This window comes from Photinus pyralis, unplaced genomic scaffold (genome assembly GCF_008802855.1).
Source record: "Photinus pyralis isolate 1611_PpyrPB1 unplaced genomic scaffold, Ppyr1.3 Ppyr1.4_LG2, whole genome shotgun sequence".
Lineage (NCBI taxonomy): Eukaryota > Metazoa > Arthropoda > Insecta > Coleoptera > Lampyridae > Photinus > Photinus pyralis.
The window spans coordinates 42,032,410-42,052,717 of NW_022170403.1; the positions used below are offsets into that span (position 1 = coordinate 42,032,410).

The following is a 20,308-nucleotide window of genomic DNA, read 5'->3' on the forward strand; positions in this document are numbered from 1 at the left end:
TTTATGATGTTCTACGTCACAGGCAATACATTTTAAATGAAATTTTCATTTATATGTAAGCTGTGCAGGTGGTTTTAGTAGGTATTAGGAAACACTTTCCGTTCCAATGTTTCCATCGTGAGTCATTGTCGAGTCTAAACTATTACAATCCGAATCATTGGAATGCGGACTGGAATAGTTTGCAGCTTCCTGTAAACGCATTAGCATGTTGAGTAAAGGGTCGCCATCATTGTCAGCTTGCGAACTGGGGCCAGTGTCAATCCCAATGTCGCGAGCCGTAATACTCGTCAGGCCCTGCGGAGGTGCTCCTGGCCACGGATATGTTTCTAAAATAAACTGACAGGGATCCGTCCACGGCGCTCGTCTACCATAAAGTTGTAACCCCTCCCTAGCCGCCTCCCGCAAGTAAGGCGCGATGGAATAATTCCAGACGTCAGCAAACCAAGCTCTCGCGGCGTCCAATTCGAGGGGGCAACCCAAAAACAATCGAGGACCAATTGCGACGTCACCCGAGCTGTGAGTCTCCAGGAAAGCATTTAAATGTTGCCAGACGCGAGGTAACCATCCCAGCACGGCCGCTAGTTCGGGTTGTAGGCCTTGTTCCAATTCTAAACTTGCAAGGCGCCTTCTTAGGACCCGTCCTAATAATCCGCGAGCGGGTTCCATATGAGGTGCAACCAAGACCCACCGAAATCCGTGCTGAAGTTGCAGACTTGTGGCCGAACAAGCGGATTGTGCCATGGTCCCTGAGAGATTATATCAAATAAGACTTGATAGCAAGTAATACCAATGATCATACTATATGTAAGACAGTGAGCGTTATAAATGCAAGATTAATTTTTCATTGTAATACATTTATGCCCTAGGAAATCGCCGTGGCATTTTTAAAAAAGATTAACAACATTTTTGTTCAAGTCTTCTAAAGATCTTGTGTCAGGTTTTGTGACAAAAAAATTGAAGAAAAAGTGTCAAAGTTAAAAAACTAATATATTTTTTTTTTACAAAACGGTCACTTTGATTTTGTTAAAAGACATAAAGAGTGTAAGAATATAACAAACGGTTTTTTTATATTTGAGTTTTTATAGCCGTGACATTATACAACTTTCTTTTTTCACTAGGAACGCAACATTTTTATTAAATTATTTGAAAGACTTTCTTTTGCTGTGTACAGCCATTGTTTATACACGGTGTCCATTTTTCGAGTGCCACTATGGGGATCTCACTTATCTTAAGAGATAGAAAGTTGGTTAAATTGGGGTAAAGTTGCCAATTTTCGTGCTGAATAAGAATCTGAAAAGACATTTTAAATATCTTCAATAGTTTTGAAAATATCTCAAAAAAAGATTTCAAATATAGCATCCTGTTTTTAATAACTCTCCAGATGACGGAGAAACACGTGGCAACTTTAGTTTTTCTTATGGGCGCCATTTTGAATTTTCACATTTTGAGATTACGTCTTTTTTTCTCTTTACAACGATATATCACATATGGTGGTTCAGTATCACATTTTTCCTAAAAATTCAATTTTTAATTTTTTAAGAAGAGTGCTTTGGAAATCAAAACGTTCTTTTGTTGTGAACAAAAGGTTGACTTATTTCATGTAGTGTCATTTAGGTTTATACTAGTTGTATTGCGAAAATGCCTTTTTCAAGTGCAGATCAAAGAGATATGATCCAAATTTACTACACTTCTCATCGAAATGCCCACATGACTGCTGCAACATACTTGCAGCGTTATCCAGAGGGGCAACAACCTAGTTTGAGGTATTTTTCTTTGCTGCATACAAACTTGGACGAATATGGTTCTTTTAAAAGATGTAGACAGCAATATGGTGATAGACCCAATTAATATGAGCAGGCAATTTTGCAAGCGGTTGAGATGAAAATCGAATTTCTACTTCTCTGACAACTAAACGCTGCAACCAGACAGATGGATCAAACTGTCAAACTTTTGTTGACAACAAAAGAACGTTTTGTTTTTCCAAAGCACTCTTCTCAAAAAATGAAAAATTGTATTTTTAGGAAAAATGTGACACTGAACCACTATGTGTGATATATCGTTGCAAAGAGAAAAAAAGATGTAATCCCAAAATGTCAAAATTCAATATGGCGCCCATAAGAAAAACTAAAGTTGCCACGTGTTTCTCCGTCATCTTGAACGTAATTAAAAACAGGATGCCATATTTGAAATCTCCATTAAAAAGTGTCCGAATAATGTGCTAATTAGAAATGTCTACTATACGATTAGTTTATCATAAAAAAATTAAAAACGAAAATCAGAAATTTTCGGTTTTTTGTGATATCTTCAAAAGTATTGAAGATATTTCAAATTTCTTTGCAGATTCTTATTCAGCACGGAAATTTGCAACTTTGCCCCCATTTAACCAACTTTCTATCTCTTAAGAGATCCCCATAGTGGCACTCGAAAAATGGACACCGTGTATACGTAGTATACAGGGTGAGATATTTTCATTTTAATAATAATAATAATAATAATATATCTTAGTGCATAGACCAACAAAACATATGTATCTATAGCACAAGTCAATTACAAACTAACAATTAGGTAATAATTAAAGATTAAAAAATTCACTAGTGGTGTAAAATGGGTTAAGAATCAGGTACTTTAACAGGTTTTGTTTGAACAGTTTAATTTATAAGCATTGGGATCTCGGAAACCATAAGTCATATAGATTCGGTTAAATGAGGAATGAGTTGTCGTTTTAAGAGCTTATTCAAGATAGCTTTTTGTTTTTTGAAAACAATCCACCGTCTACTAGATATGAGCAAAAAATAGAATTAGTCATTATTCTTTTAAATGTTGTAGAATCGTTATTATTAGAAATACAACAAAATGACACGAATAAAAGTTTTAGACATTGTAATGCTTAACACGATGAGCATACTAATTTCCTTCTCGATTTTACATTTTTTGATAATGCAAACTTTCATTTTTTAAATGGTAGTCATAGTTGGCTTTGACTTTTTTAAACAGGTCAAATTTTTCTCTTTATAACAATATAAGGCTTGCTAAACGTACTTTAATCAATAAACGCGCTGCAGGAATTTTCTTACTATTGTGAGGTAAATAAACAAGTTTTCCACGGAAAATAATATCTAATGAGATAGGTAGTGTAACTGTGGCACATTTAACATATCTCAGGGCCATCTTCGAAAATTAACTAAGTATGAAAGTTAAATTAAAAATCATATTAAATACACTATTAAAAATAGATCGTATCATGCCATGGAAAACAATAAACAAACAAAATAGGTATCTACTGCTGTTCATTGTTTTAGTTGAAAATTGACAGTTCTGAAAATTAAAGATGTTTTCTAATTGCGAAATACTTAATATGGTCGAATAATGATTAATTGTATGTAATAAAAAAAGTGTTCATGCAATTCATTACAATTTTATGAAAATCGACGTCAGCCATCCCTACCATTTCAACAATCTATATCGAAATCTGCGGCAGTTTGGTTCCTTTTCGAAACTAAAGAGGGCTGAACGCGTTATTAACGAGGATATCCAAATAAATGTATTGGCACGCATATCATTTATCAGTAGGACTTTCCCTGCCTCTAGTAGACCATGCTTCAAGAATTGTCTGTAGCAATTGGTACATTAATACGATTCAACAGGATCCAAAGTTTGAAAATCAAATTTTCTGAAGTGATGAAACCAGATTTGCCAATTGCGGTATGTTCAAGTACCAAGTATAATTCTCACTTACGGCCCTAAAGTTTTAAAAGGACAAAAATGTTTCTATTATTTCTCATGGCAAACTCTGTTTTTACTACTCTCAATAATACAAATAAGAGTTCTGTATCACTTATAAACAGAAAAAAATGCACTTTATAAAAATGCCAAAGCCAACTGTGATGGTTGCTATTTAAAAAAATGTAAGTGGTGTTATAACTCGAAAATTATAAAAGAAAAATGGAAATTAACAAATGTATCTTATTAAGCGGAAAAAGGTCTACAATTTTTGGTCTTGGAATATTTCTTTAATATTTCAAACACTAACGATTCTACAACAAACTAAATCTCTTTTTCGCTCATATCCAGTTCACTGTGGATTTTTTTCAAAAAACAAAAGCACGTCTTGAATGAGCTCTTAAAACGACAACTCTTTCCTCATTTAACCGGATCTCTATGTGTTACGGTTTCCGAGATCCGAATGTAAAATGAAAAAAAACTCACCCTGTAATCATTTAGGAAAAATGTATTCCTGGTCTTGTTATATTTTGCTCTATACCTACAGGCGATATATGGGACAAAATTCAGATGAAGCTCAGTAAAAAGTAACAAGGGTAGATTGTCGGGCTGAAACTGAAAGTACCTTCCATCCTATACAGGATGTTTTTTTGGGAGCTTTAGTTAAAAGTTTCTGGGAAAGTAAAATAGGTAGGTTTTTGAAAATTTGTACTTAGGAGTTACTCTGAAGGCCGAATCGATGTAAAATATTTTCAAAATGGCCGCACTTCCGGAAACACCGGAAGTAGATAGTAACTTCGTTATTTTAAATGGCAACCCCTATTTTTTATTGCATTTTTGGATTCTACGTGAAATTTCACTTCTTTTGATACCCATATGTCGATATATACCATTTATGGTTTTTAAGTTATTTTGACTTTTAAGAAAAAAAATGGCGGATGCAGATGGTACCTTGATAATTGATTACTTGAAAAAGGTTATAGTCATGGCAACCCATTTTTATCAGTGCATAGAGAATGAATAGGGCTATCTTTTAGTGCACTTAAAAAAAAGTTAAGTTGCGTACGACCGCCCCAATGGATATCCAAATTTAAGAAACTTCAAAGACTAAAAACTCAGTTTTTTTAAATGGTAGGAAGAGCCGACATCGCGGTCCCTATGCTTACTGAGCATCGGGATCAAGCCAGCATTTGCCCTTTTGCTCTACGCGAGGTTTCTGTCCTCGCTGAGCTGGCCATAAATGGCAGATATCGACATATGGGTATCAAAAGAACTGAAATTTCACGTAGAATCCAAAAATGCAATAAAAAATAGGAGTTGCCATTTAAAATAACGGAATTACTATCTACTTCCGGTATTTCCGGAAGTGCGGACATTTTAAAAATATTTTACATAGATTCGGCCTTCAGAGTAACTCCTAAGTACAAATTTTCAAAAACCTACGTATTTTACTTTCCCAGAAACGTTTAACTAAAGCTCCCAAAAAAACACCCTGTATAAATATATGGCAGACGTTTCAGTTTTCTGGGATATATTATTAATTTAAATTAGAGCAGAAAATGGACAGTGAAAGAATGCGATACGCCTACACAAAGCCGCGCTTGACAAACACATAATATAAGAGCCATTGTTCTAATATTGCAGTGAATACTCCATACTATTGTGGTAAAAACATTGACTCTGCGGACAGAGTGGACTTATCCTGCGCACAAAATGGAGCGTTTACAATATTGTGTCTATCTAGTGTAGTATTATCTTTGTAGGTAGCGGGTGAGAACACTTAATTGCTACATTTAGATAGTCAGCTTCAATCACTAGACTCAATTTTAAAGTCAAATAATCGATCTCCGTACTTACCCAGTAAACAAGGTAAATTTCGTGGAAGGGATCCAAGAGCATCAGCTAAAGGGCCCGCTTTATGCAGATTATCAAGAACTACCACGCACGGTAGTACATTATTGTCACCTGTTGCTGCTTGTTCACCCAAGTGATTTAGGTATTGTCGTAATTCCTTACCCGATTTGTTATCACAGCTAAAAAATCAGAATAGCATAAATGCAATTTATGACCATTTCTCAACTTACTTGAAAGTTGCTACAGCTTCGGCAGGATCACGTCCCAACGATTGTGCGTGAAATTCGGCGAGACGTGTCGCTAAGTGCGTCTTGCCTGTTCCTGGCGCTCCACACAAAACTAATCTACGATGTTCGGATAGTAAAGACACAAACCTTTGAGCGACCCCTTTGGGAATTAAAGCTTCAAATGCTAATGCCGCAACGGGTTGCAAGACAATATGCAGGGACGTTACACATCCAATCACGTATCCGAATGGTAACAAGTGGGGAGGTTGGGAAGTAGAATCAAATCTTCTTTCTGATTCCCCGAGCTTGTAGCACGCGATCGAATCTCCCCCTAAACCCAACCCGCCTCCAGGATCTAATCTGGCGACGTGCTGTTTGAATGCTCTTCGCACTGCATTGTCTAATTGAGACCACGAAGTGGCCGCGCCGACACTGGTGTGGGCGATTGCAATTTCCCCTGTCGCATTTATTCCGTTCCCATCGCTACCATAGTGCTCCACGTAGTATCTAAAAGGACAATTAATAAATCTTCCTGTACACAAACGCTTACTTCTCAAAGCAATGGGGTTGGCCCAAATACACCGTCAGTACAATTCGCTTTCCATCGGGTTCGACTTCTGGTGGCGGTTCCTCTATAGCAATCAGATCATTAATCGGATCCATCGTACCACTATTAACCACGTCAGGCGGAACCGTCGTACTCCCACCCACAAGCCTTTGAAGTCGTTCGTTATTTTGTTTTAAGTTTAACATTTCACTCTGCAAAAAATTAACCTAGCAACATTATAATAAGGTCGACCGACCTACCCTCATTTTCATCACAGTATCTTTTAAGCTTTCCAATTGATGTGCAGAACTCAGAGCTTCCAATCGGATATCGGTTAAAACTAGATCCTTCTCACGCAACTGTTTCTGTAATTCAGCAACTTCCGCTCCCGAATCGATCGGAGCGGGTGGCGGCGGCGATGGCTGTCTTTCGTTCTCCGATTCGGTTTGTTGTGTTTGTACTTTTGTTACTTTGGCGTTCCGTGAGAATGCCTTTGTAAAGGAACTCCGTAACTAAAATAAGAATAAATGTAAGTATGTATTAACTAAAGGGTAAGCTTCGAATCTAATATAATAGCTACTTATACCTCAATAATATGCAAGTTTATCAGTAAAAAGGTGCTGAAAATGTAGTTTTTGCCTAATTTGAAACAAAGGTAAGTAGTGAGCAACATGTGTAAATAGTATGATTTTTTCTAGACATAAAGGAGGCATCTATACATTTTTTTGACATCAGTCTAGCATCCCTTGGATATGTTACAGACTGACAGAAGGACCAGTGGCCATACTTATTTCAAGTTCAGTGATATCGCTGGGGACCGCCTAGAATGCCTATAGCTACTGCATAGTGCTCTATTATTATTAAAAGCAACTAAAACAAATAGTCCAAGCTAAATAACTCCAAAAAGGTTTATTTCCAAAAAAAATTAGTTACTGGGCGAAACCGGGTTTTTCAGGCAGGTGAAATGAATAGAAATTCGGAAAAAATAATTAAAACATCTGAATTTTTCCGCGGGTGAAATCACGGGGGTTGAAAGGGGTGGAAAGTGGTATTTTGCAAATTGTGGTAAAACTATTGATTTTAGACGAAAATGTTAAACGTAAAAGTTATAGAGATTAAAAAAATGAGCAACTTTTGTATCTGCACTATTTTCACATAATATCCAATTTTCCTAGAAAACCTGTTTTTTTCGTTTTTTATTCTTATTTTTGCGAAAAAATGTCGTAGGGGTTTGAAATTTGGAGGTAACACAGGCTATATAGCCTGTTTTATGATAAAACAGAAGATTGGTTGGGCCCATAAAGTTTTAAGATACACCGTTTTTGACAGTAGGTAAATAGGCTTTTTTGCAAATAAATTACCGTGTTGGATGCGCGCTAATAAAAAGTTTTGGAAATCTGTCTTCTTTCTCCCCTTTAATGTTGCTAAAATATTTTCATTTGTTTCCCAGTGCCCAACTGCCTTAATTAAAACATCTTTATTATTCTTTTTTCTGGCATTTTTACCGCAATAAAAGCAATTCGAAGTTAAATCGAATTCTTTTGCTTCCTGAACAATATGTTTTTGTTCACTAACTCTTCTTCCTGCCTGTTTTACGGCTGATGGGAATAAGCTGGTCCTGTTGATCGTTAATTTACAGGAATTATGAATAAAATCCTCATAAAGTTTATTCCTGCAGGTTTGACATCTCAAATCATTTGCTTTTGGCCGGTAAAACCAACGTTCTTATTGCAGATTTTGCAAGTTTATCAACAGGTCCAACGCAATTGCATCAGCTAAAAAACAAGCAGGAAGAAGAGTCAGTGAACAAAAATAAATTGTTCAAGAATCAGGAAGCAAGATACATAATTCGATTTTATTTCGAATTGCTTTTATTGCGGTAAAAAAGCAGAAAAAAGAAATAATAAAGATGTTTTAACTAAAACAGTTGAGCATAAGATAACAAAAGAGAATATTTAGGCAAACATTAAAGAGAAGGAAGAAGACAGATTTTGAAAAAATCTTTATTAACATCCAACATGTTGATTTATCATGTCAAAAACCGTGTATATCTTAAAACTGTTTTTCCGGTTTTTGGCGATTTTCGCGAATTTTTGCTATAGGAATAGGTAATATTTATTTATTTTTGTTTATTGAAATATAAGTCTTCCCGAAAATTTTGCTACCCCGCGCACCTCTGTACGATGAAAAAAAATAGATTTTTCATCCCCTTGAGAAAGAGGTGGTTTTTTCAGAAATCGTGAGATCTTGGAAACGGTTCAACTTTATGGGCCCAAACAATTATCTTCTGTTTTATCATAAAACAAGTTATGTTACCTCCAAATTTCGAACCCCTACGACATTTTTTCGCAAAAATAAGAATAAAAACCGAAAAAAAACAGTTTTTCCGGTTTTTGTAGGAAAATTGGAGGGTATGTGAAAATAGTGCAGATACAAAAGTTGCTCATTTTTTTAATCTCTATAACTTTTTCATTTAACATTTTCGTCTAAAATCAATAGTTTTACCTCAATTTGCAAAATACCACTTTCCACCCCTTTCAACCCTCGTGATTTCACTCGCGGAAAAATTCAGCTGTTTGAATTATTTTTTTCCTAATTTCTATTCATTCCACCTGCCTGAAAAACCCGGTTTCGGCCGGTAACTAATTTTTTTCATACAAAAATATTATATAGCCTGGACTAAAATAGATTTTGTATGTACAGAGTGTACACATTTCAGTGCAGAAACCTTTGAAATAGGGTAGGTGCACAGAACGAAGCCGAGGATAAGCCTTTTGTATCGATTTGTCCTCAACATGAAATTTTCTTTGAGAAGACAAGATCCTTAGTTATGAGTACGTATTACGACGGGGGCGAATTTTCCACGGAAGAAAAAATTTAAGAGCGGATTTACCAGAGGGCCAGCTCTGGATAGTTGGGTCAATTGTTGTAAGGGCGAGTTTATTTAAGTACAATGCAGTTGCATATACAGGGTGGTGACTTGCGTAACGCATCATAGGGATTTCAATGTAAAATTCATAACGTGCGATTATTGGCTTCCCAAATTATTTTAGAGCAAAAATGTATTAAAGTTTTTTGTAGAAAAAAATTTTTTACGCCAATCAACCGTATTAGTTTTCAATTTTTTTCATATAAAAACGGAAAATTAATAAAACCCGCATCTTTTTCAATAATCTGCGATGCCATGGAATTTTCTAAAACAAAACAATATCCAGTTGACAATTAGCAGCAGCTCGAAATGGATTTTATGATCGACTTGGTTACTGTCTTGCGGTTAATGGTGACTTATTCAAACATTTATTGTAAATTGTTAGATTAGGAAACCGTTTTTAGTAATTTGGTCTTTTTCTTTATGTTGAATTCGCTGTTCTAAATATAATACTTTTTGATAGAATTTGATTTGTTTTATAGCAGACATTCCATGGCATGACGGATATTGGCGTAGTTTTTGTATTATAAAATTCCATAGCATCACAGATTATAGAAAAAGATGGGAGTTTTATTTTTCCAATTTTCCGTCTTTATTATGCAAAATATTTAAAACTAATACGGTTGATTGACGTAAAAAAATTTTTTCTAGAAAAAACTTTAATACATTTTTGCTCTAAAATAATTTGGAGAGCCAATAATCGCATGTTATGAATTTTACATTGAAATCCCTATGATGCGTTACGCAAGTCACCACCCTGTATACACAAAGACAACGGAACGCCTATTTGGAAATGAAAAATCTTGAAATCTTATTCGCCATTAATTAGCATTTATAAATGGAGCTTGAACTATTTAAGACTGATTAGCAGATGTCAAAATTAGTAGTTAGTCGCGAGGCTAAACAGATTTTTGGATTTATTATGATAATTTACTGGGAAAATGTTATTGAAAATGCTATAGATACCTTTAAGCCTCGTGTGCTCTAGTTAGCATTAAAAATAAAAATTTTATTAGCCAAACCAAAATTTATTCAGAGAACTAATAATACACACCCATCCTTTCTTCTTCTTCTTCTCGTGCTTCTCTAAGCTACATGCAGATGAAAGACTAGACACACTGTCCGATGATGGTTGTCGCGCTAATCCAAGTCCAATACCCACTTGTGAGGATTGTGCTCGTAGCGACTCCATTGCTGCTTTCAATTCGGACAACTCGGAATCCTGCACAAACGAATCAATGTAAGTATCAAATGCCGTGTGAATATACCTACCTTTTTTTCTGCAGTTGCGGTGAGATTTTGCAGTCTTTGGGTCATTGACGATAAACTTTGTTCAAAAGCTGCTACCACATGAGCCTGTAACAATAGAATCGTGTAAGTTATCATCGTATCTTAAAGCCCTCGCACTGGCGCGGGTAGTCAAAGGGTATTTTTCAACATAAAATTTCTATAATTTGATTTGACACAAACTATTGAAACCTACCATCTGACGGACTAAATTCATGTAGGTACTAGCTGTACTTTTATTATGAAAAAAAAATGAGCTCAATCCTAAAGAAAACTATGGAACGCCGTTTTAGTATTTATACCAACATTTTATCATGTATCATTTTAAATAACAGTCAATCTTATGTCTCTAAATTTTTCGTTTGTTGTTTTTATCTTACGTATTAAGAGATTGATTAAAAAAATGTTGATTAATAAAGATGATACATGAATTAAAATGTTTGTTGATAATTTTAATTAGGCGCTAGTATACACGTACCCAAATACACTAAAGGATAGTTCCTGAAACTTCCGCACAATCACAAATACGAATTAAAATTATCAACAAACATTTTAATTCATGTAACATTTTAATTCAACAATCATTTTAAATAATGCTTTCCGATTTTAACAGCACGAATTAATATGATTGTTGAATTAAAATGTTTGTTCCTCGGTTTGTTCATAATTTTAATCCCACATTTAATATGAATAAATTTTTATGTTTGTTGAATTAGTTCTAGTTAGTTATATTACTGTTCGTTTATGTATTCGTTTGTTGATTTGTATTGTTAAACTTTCGTTATACACATTGCTATATAATTCATACCTCATTTCAATTAAGTGAAGTTTTTTAAACAAACATATTTAATGTTTCACATAAAAACAACAAACATAATAAATCGGAAAATAAAATTAACTGTTGTTTATAATGTTACATTGTAAACTTTCGTAATAAAAAGTAAAACGGCGTTCCATAGAAAACAAGTTCCAAGATAATCGTATGAACGATTTACAAAAAGCGCATTTCCACATTAACACTCTTTTTTCTAAAATAATTAGTTACGCTAGACAGTCATTTAACCAAAATGCGGTGACAAACCGTTATTTAGAAAGCACCTTTTGTTAAAATTTAGGAAAAATCACGTAACTTCAACGTGTTTTTATAAGAGAAAAAATTCCTTCCTTATTGGTGGAAGTTCGACACCATAACAAACCAAGTAGCAAAAAAAAAATAGAATAGGGACGGACAGACGGACGGACAAAGTAGCTACAATAGTGCATTTTTTCAATTTTGTGGCAATTCGCTATAAAAATGTGTTTAAATTCACTTTAATATTGCAATTATCCGTCATGTAATGGCTTAACTACAGTCTAGCTTTGTACCTAAACTGTGACTAAGTACCTATACTAGGTTAATTAGTTTGCAAAAATTACAGATCTGTTTCTTCCGCAAATACTTAAAGGTAGGTACAGAAATAAACCAAAGAGCTGATGATGACCCAAGATCATAGTTTAAATTTAATTCAATTAACTTGAACGTCGTAAGTGGTTCAAGTGAGACGTCTCTATTATAAATTTATAGTCTCTGTATACAAGAATTTAAACGGGCATCTGCATTACAAGTCAAATAAGAGCAGAAATATAGGTATGTTTTGAGTTATCGTCCGGCTATAGTATTACAAATATAGGTACCTAAATGACTGGGAACTTTCCTTCTGAAAACTATGAAGATTTTGAGTTATGTTACTCCAGGAACGCCATTGGGAAACGGCGTTTTAGTTGCAAATAAAACAAGGTCTTTTGCATGTAGGTATGTTAGCAAAATCTAATTCAGTGTACACTTTGTGCACTGCACTTCAACTTCAACCGATTCTTAAAGTTCTTAAAGTAAAATTGGAAAGGGTTCGAATCGAAAACAGCTTGTTTTGGTTCTTCTACCATTCATTTCTTTGCACAATCAATTTTTAACAGTGCCAGAAGTAAAATATGAGTGACAATAAGTGCCAGAATGTCATAACAATGAATGTACAGCGTGGCCAAATAAGAATGCGTGGTACTGTATCTGGGAACCTGTCCATCGTAAAGGCTTGCGTTAAAAAATTTATTAGTAAAACGGCTATTGAATATTAGCGCAGCATAATAAAATGCTGTTTTATTTCATAAAATCATTTCCGATAAGCGGCCACCATACTTATACAATAAGATCAGATTTAGGACTGACATTCACAATTTAAACCTTAGGCATAGAGGGCTACTAACCCTCAACATAAAACAGCACTATTTGAGCGGTCATTTAGCTACACCATTGCTGTGATGTACAATGCATTGCCGTCGCCTCTTAAGAGTTTACCAACTCGTCAGTTCAAAAAACAATTGTTTAAACTTTTATTTCACTCTTTAATTTGATTTCGTGTTACTGTTGATTATTCCTGTTCGTATTGTCTTTTATCTTTCAATCTGTTCATTCATCATTTCACTATACTTAGTAAGTAGTTATTCTAAAATAATTTTGTTTTCTTTCGCTGTTTTGCTCTGTACAAATATTCTCTGTTTTGTCATGGTGTAGATGGAAGAGCAGCGTTTTGCTGAATCTATGCCATGAGGTTCTAAAAAAAATTTTTTTTTTTGGAATAAATATGATTATTATTATTATTATTATAACACAGCAAAATGGAAATAAAACGTATTTTTATTTATTGACTAAACTCAATCTGACATTATATTTTTTTTATTATTCAAAGCCAAACTATAAATAAAAGGAGTTCTAAACTGTGATCTCCAACAACGGCCACGAGAAAAACCTGGAAAATATTTTTAAGTTTCTGAAATGGCCGCTAGGAGGCGTAACTGCAATCTGGAATCTAAAGTCACTAAATATAGAAACTACCGCAATCCATTGGGCTCGTGTGTTAGAGAGAGAACGCATGATTTTTGCCCAAAAATGGCGGAAGTTACCAGATTCTAGTAACTTTAATGTTAGGGATTGTTCCACCTGTTTGGAGATATGTGTATATATTTTTATAAAACATGACAGTACTATGAAGTTAGGTTATAAAAAATTACAGCTATTCAGATTTTATTTGTCAATTTTTTTAAGTTGGCAGCAAATTTGCCCAAAAATGGCGGATGATTGCGGTACTTTCTACATCTAGTGACTTTACTGGAATCTAAAAAACGGATTTTTCTGTGAATTCCGGTATATTAACCTAACAAAAAAATGTCTGGTCTTTGAAGACGACGATAATTAATCTGAACCTTTTTTGTTTGAAAATTTTTGCGGTATCTCTAAAAATGAAGTGGTGAGGGTATTCAAAGGTTTCCGTAAAGATCACCCTGTATCTTCGAAACGACTGAACCGATTTTAACAAACTCGAGTTAATTGAAAAGGGTTATTCTTCGGCTACAAATATTATAATATTTGAAGATTTGTTAGTTTCACATATCGCCGCTTGAGGGCTTTTTTCGACATTCAGACAGAAATGGTTAATTTTCTCAAAAAAATTAAATGCGTTGGTCTGATTTTTTTTTTTCATGAAAAAGTAGCTAAATGATGCATGGCGATTGGAACGAAATGATCGCAATTATTCAGAAAGGCGTATTTGTTATGATTTTATTTTTCAGCCACGTTCTACACCCTTCATGGTATTCTAATGAAAGGTCTCAACGAAAGGAATTAATTTTTACCAACCATAGTTCTCCTCCCCGACCGACGTCTGGAAGAAATATATCCATTGGTGATGTCAAAACGTTAAGAACGAATATCTAAAAAACGGTTTCTCCGAGGGAAGTACTCTCAAACGCAAAATGAATCGACTGGACGAGACATATCTATTGGTGAAGTCAAAGCTTTCAGTGGAAATATCTGCAGAATGGAGTGTCGGGAGATTTTGAATATATGCCATGCTGCCCTTAAATGTTTTGTTTATGTGTAAAGAGCCTCCTCCCCATTAATTATCTACCAAGAAAGTTAACATTAGCATGGTACTACCTTATAACCCAACCATTTAAATGCGCTTTATCTGTACAAGAGTTTGACACAATTTATACTTGTTTTTTATGGAATTCGTGACCTGTGGCATTTCTCTTAGAGAAAATATGTACTTATGTAAAATCCCGCAAAAAAATAGAATTGCAAAAAAATTCCACCCCCCGCACCATATGGGGTGTCAGTAAAATCATTTATATACAACCCTCGCAATTACCTATCCTACTTATAGGAAAAAAATGGAGTTTTTCTCTGACTGAAAAAAACCCTAGAACTATTAACGTTTAACGCCCCCCCCCCCTCGAACCCCCCTAAACATGCAGATAAATTACCTATGTGATTTCATTTTCAGGTTTTGCGTATGTTATTAGATCTACTTTTTATATGTGTAGGTACAGAGAAACAACCTTTACATAACATGTTGTTTAGAAACGTATGTATACCTACTTATTAGCATGTGTAAACTTGTAAATACATGCAAATAAAGTAGGTGTAAATTTAATCATTACAAATTTAAAGGAATAAATTACATAATCACCTGAAAGAATAAAACAAAATTTAAATGAGTTGAAGAAGGCTTGTAGAGTAAAAATAAGTTGATGACATACTGTAGCAGCATGCGAAGGTCGAGTAGTAGTTTTAATCACATTCGTCTGTTTTCTGGAATTTTATTACGTACATGTGAGCCGTTATAGTATTAAGTAGGTATATTTGTCTTAATTATTCAAACTAATTTTTATGATTATATCCACAATGTACACGGCATCTTTGAACAAAGAAATGGGCTCCAAACATTTACAGTTACGCAACAATTGTTTTTCTACCTATACTAATTACTACGCGGTGCCCAAAACGGTCATCAAAATTGGAGTACGAAGGCAATCTAAAAATGCCATTGTAATGGCTGCAATATAACAACAATTAAAACTACATGGACATGGTCAAATAAAATGACCTTTTATTCGTAGTTATTTAAAACTCTAAAAATGTCGGTGACAATGCGCCGTACCATAGGCGCAAATTCTGTAATAATGAAGCCTAATTAAGCTTGATGATATAATAAAAAATCTCGATCATCTCACGTGGGTAGCTGACCAATAAACTAAACTTTATATAAATATTAAAGTCACTTAAAAGTAATTACTTGACGCGCGAAAAGAGGACATAATTTCAGATGCATGTCATTAATTTTATGATATAGTTATCTATATGAGATGATATGGGTTAACATTAGACATTTTCCTTGAAAACGCAACGGATAATCTTCAAATTGGCGTATTGCGTAATTCGCTATTTGCAGTCAATCCGTAATACCATGAGCATAGTTACCTTTCTGTTTCAAGGGTGGGCGACGATCTTTTTCCTCACTGCTAATACTTGAACCTTGAAAGAGATAGTGATAGTGACGACCCCATGTAACCCGACAGCAAATACTGTGGCGAAGTTAACAATATCACTCGTATTCCTAGGTGAAGTTAGTAAAGTAGTAAAAGGCAACATTTCAACGTGTACTTTAATTGAGATTAAGTAGGTAATTGAACTAAGAATCAAATTCGTGCTCAGTTCAGAGTTAAAAAAGTATGGAGCAAGTAGCACCATAACAGTTCAACGTCACTTCAGCTGAACGCTACAATTTTTGAATTTGGTCCATTCAAGATTGTTCATTCCGGAACTGAGATGAGACTATCATGGTACAACCGGCAATATATCTAATTGTAACGATTATGATTATGAAGATTAAGATTTTGAGATCACAAAAAACTCAAAACTCAACTGTTTTATACCAAACTTGCCAAAGTTCCAAGTTCAGAGCAAGTTCGAATTGGAAAGGAACTTCGAACTTAAACACAAAATTAAATAATTTCCTTCATTTAGATCCAGGGAAGCTTAAATGGACCAGGCAATTAGTCACGGATCTAACGGTAAATTGAGATATCTACACATCTCGAACCTTTTTCAGAAGTTACAGATTATAGATAGGGGTAGACGAGGGGTTAGATCAGTATATTCCCTGACAGGTCTGTAAATTCCAAAGATTCGGAAATTTGAAAATTAAACAAATAACTTGTATGCCGCTTCCGTAAATATCTATTATCTATACCGAGACCAAACGTTTCTCCTTTCCAATAGGACAGACACAATCCTAAAATAAAATACTGTGCTAAATTATTGGGCACAATTAACCCAGAAAATACACTTACCTACGTTTAAAAAACGGTTTTAAAGCGCTTTGATAGGATAAATTAGGTACTTATTGGTAGTACCATAGTATAATACAAATATTATGGTAGTACGATATACGTTTTTGTGTAGACCCATTTTATACCTATACCTATTCATATACAGAGTGAGTTTTTTTCATTTTAAGCATTGGGATCTCGGAAACCATATAAGAAAAGGTGCATCCCTGTCCATTCCTAATCATAACTCTGCTAAATACGAAAAAAAGTCCCGCGCATAGTGGCATTAAGATGTAGGTACAACGCGCTGCCTCCCAGTATAACTAAGGAAAAGTCACCACACATGTTTAAACAAAAATTAAAAACATTTTTACTGGAGAAAGCGCTATATAAAGTGAGTGACTTTATTGTTTAGTGTTAGTTTACCTACGTGTTTGTGTTTTTATACAAAATTTATGTACGGTTAATGTGACTTTGTCAATATCAATGGTACCTATTGATCTGCTGACAGCAAATATATTATTATTATTATTATTTAAAAAAAAAGACAAAGATTTGGTTAAATGAGGAAAGAGTTGTTGTTTTAAGAGCTTATTTAAGATATGCTTTTGTTTTTTGAAAAAAAAAAACAGTTTACTAAATATGAACGAAAAACAGATTTAGTGATTTTTCATTTACCTGTTGTAAAATCGTTATTATTAGAAATACAACAAAATGACACGAATAAAAGTTTTAGACATTTTAATGTTTCAGTTTAACATAAGGTTCCTTCTATATTTTACAATTTTTGAGTTATAATACAAACTTTAATTGTTTAAATGGTAGTCATAGCTGGCTTTGACATTAAAAAAATTTTTTTTTCTCTTTATAATCACATAAGTCTTGCTAAATTATGAGACGTAAGTAAACAGAGTTTGCCATGGAAAACAATATCTAGTGAAATAGGTAATAGTGTAACTGTGGCACATTTAACATATTTAAAGGCCATCTTCGAAAATTCACTATGAAAGTTTCCCATGGCTCTGTTTCTCGCTCTGTTTTTACCTCGTTTTTTAGTATACTCTTAATACAAACAGTTGTCCGAGTTGTGTATCATGTTTATTTGTGAAAGTAACTACAATGAATCTTATATCCGAGCTTATATAATTGTAAACAGAAAAAAATGCACTTTTTAAAAATGTCACAGCCAACTATGGTTGCCATTAAAAAAATGTAAGTTTGCGTTACTAACTCGAATATTATAAAAGAAGAATGGAAATAAATAAATGTACCTTATTAAGCGGAAAAAGGTCTACAATTTTTGGTCTTGGAATACTTCTGTATTTCTAACAATAACGATTCTACAACATTTAAGTAAAAGACAAATCACTAAATCTGTTTTAGCTCATATCCAGTTCACTGTGGATTTTTTTCGAAAAACAAAAGCATATCTTGAATAAGCTCTTAAAACGACAACTCTTTCCTCATTTACCCGAATCTCTGCGGTACCCGAGATTCTAATGCTTAAAATGAAAAAAAAAAACTCACCCTGTATATATAAACCATATAGTTCACGTTCTACATAGATAATACCATTGTAGGATATATTGATATACAATGAAAATACGTATACCGGGTGTTTTTTTGGGAGCTTTAGTAACGTTTTTGGGAAAGTGAAATAGGTAGGTTTTTGAAATTTTGTATTTAGTAGGTAGTTATTCTGCAGGCCGAATCGATGTAAAATATTTTCAAAAGGTTACACTTCCGGAAATACTAGAAGTAGTTACTAACTCAGTTATTTTAAATGGCAACCCCTATTTTTTATTGAATTTTTGGATTCTACGTGAAATTTCAGTTCTTTTGATACCCACATGTCGAGATCTACCATTTATGGTTTTTAAGTTATTTTGACTTAAAGAAAAAAAAATATAGCGGATGCAGACGATACCTTGATAATTGATTTTTTATTTTAAAAAAGGTCCACCTCCAATGTCCAATTTTTTGCACAATCGAACTAGTGTTTCCGTTTGGAATAACTTAACTTTTATCATTTCAAAGAATTCGGTATTTATTAAACTTGGCATTTCTTAAGGCTATATATGAAATTAGCAATTAAGATAATGGTATTTGCTAAATTCTGTTTGTGTATTTATCAACAACAGATAATGAAAAAGTAAACACGTTTCAGGAAAATAAGCAATCATCTATAAAAGCTAGGAAACGAAGTAAATTTATATTCCCGACATATACGGCTTATTAATAATGCATACACGTAGTTCATAAACTACTAGAAGGAAATATCCAGCAGCACTTCTTTGATTTTTTGAATGATTAATTTTTTTAACGTACGACAAAAGTAGGAAAAAAAAGAATTACGTGAAGTTCTAAAGATGGGCAGGATCTATAACGGCTCTGTCTCGTTGCCAATTCCCACCAGGGAATTGACGGCTTATTGAATTGCGAGGGGTGGAAGCCAATTCTGGGATCTTCCGGCACGCACGCGAGGGATGGTGGTCGTGGTGGTGCACGCGGCGGTCCCACTCTTGGTCTTCTAATCGTCGCGAAACCATCGTACACTGTTGAACACGGCATATTAAGCACATTACTCAATCGCACTAGATTGTCTTGAGTGACCGTAAAGGTAGCCGCACACGTTCTGATGCGACACTAAACAAAAATTAGACGAGGCGAGGCAGCCTTGAGCGTCGTGACCCGTATCCAATTTGATAACGATAGTTACCAATTAAAGTTTTGCAAAATAAATCGAGCAATTGTGTTACTACGAGCTTTTGCATGTAGTTAGACTTAATTAAAGTAAGAGAGCGTTTTGTTTATATTGACATACAGGTTCAATAACACTGTTGACTCATAATTTTATGGATGTAATAAACTAATGGACCGAGGGTGTTAGCGCTCCTTTCATATCCACTTTACTTCATTTAATTTAATAAGGGAGCGGGTGCATTTATGCAATATTGATTCGCCTTGCATCGAATATGTATGGCAAAATGGGAAGCGTGATGTTGCAAAGTAAATACTTTAAGTACCTATACTACCTATTGATGTATTGGTAAAGTGGCACTTGAGTAAAGTATTAAGCCAAATGATATACGATGAGAAAATTTTCATTCCCGTATATTCTTTGATGACTTTCTTATATGATGGGCGTTATAACTGTTAATTTTTAAGATTCTAAGTTTGACTTTTTTCCCAAAGTAACTGGTGCACTTATAGAGATATTGATTTGGGAATAGTATTACCGAAATAAAGCTACCCTAAAAACAATTCTGAAGCGAAACCGCTACTGGGACTAGTGTAAATGTGTTCCAAATATGTGACGATTCTTTTTTTAATTAAGAACTACAATGAGAAAAATGTTTCAATTATTCTTCTCTTCCGGTTCTTTGAATGATGGTAAGCTGCACAAAAGTTCAATTTATAGCAAATTGGTCTAATTACACAAGCACAAATAAAGTGTTTTTCATTCAACTTTTTTTTGCTACCGCGTCACCGTCAGTAAATGTAAGCGCTCCGTTCAACAACAAAAAAGAACTACTTAATTAAAACACATTTTAACTATACGTCAACTTTGTAGGGAGCAAATAAAACAGACGCTCT

The 20,308-nt window shown here is 34.2% G+C and overlaps 1 protein-coding gene across 1 annotated transcript in view; it reads right to left on the minus strand.

Moving 5' to 3' along the window:
• Positions 1-20,308, minus strand: part of LOC116163074 (protein sickie-like) — a gene marked incomplete at its 3' end in the record, with an annotated part of 118,791 nt that continues 98,483 nt past the window's right edge. Inside the window, 8 exon segments of the mRNA XM_031476920.1 lie at positions 1-746; positions 5,578-5,753; positions 5,805-6,308; positions 6,352-6,560; positions 6,609-6,860; positions 10,244-10,261; positions 10,332-10,499; positions 10,550-10,633. Coding sequence (XP_031332780.1) covers positions 85-746; positions 5,578-5,753; positions 5,805-6,308; positions 6,352-6,560; positions 6,609-6,860; positions 10,244-10,261; positions 10,332-10,499; positions 10,550-10,633 — 2,073 coding nt within the window.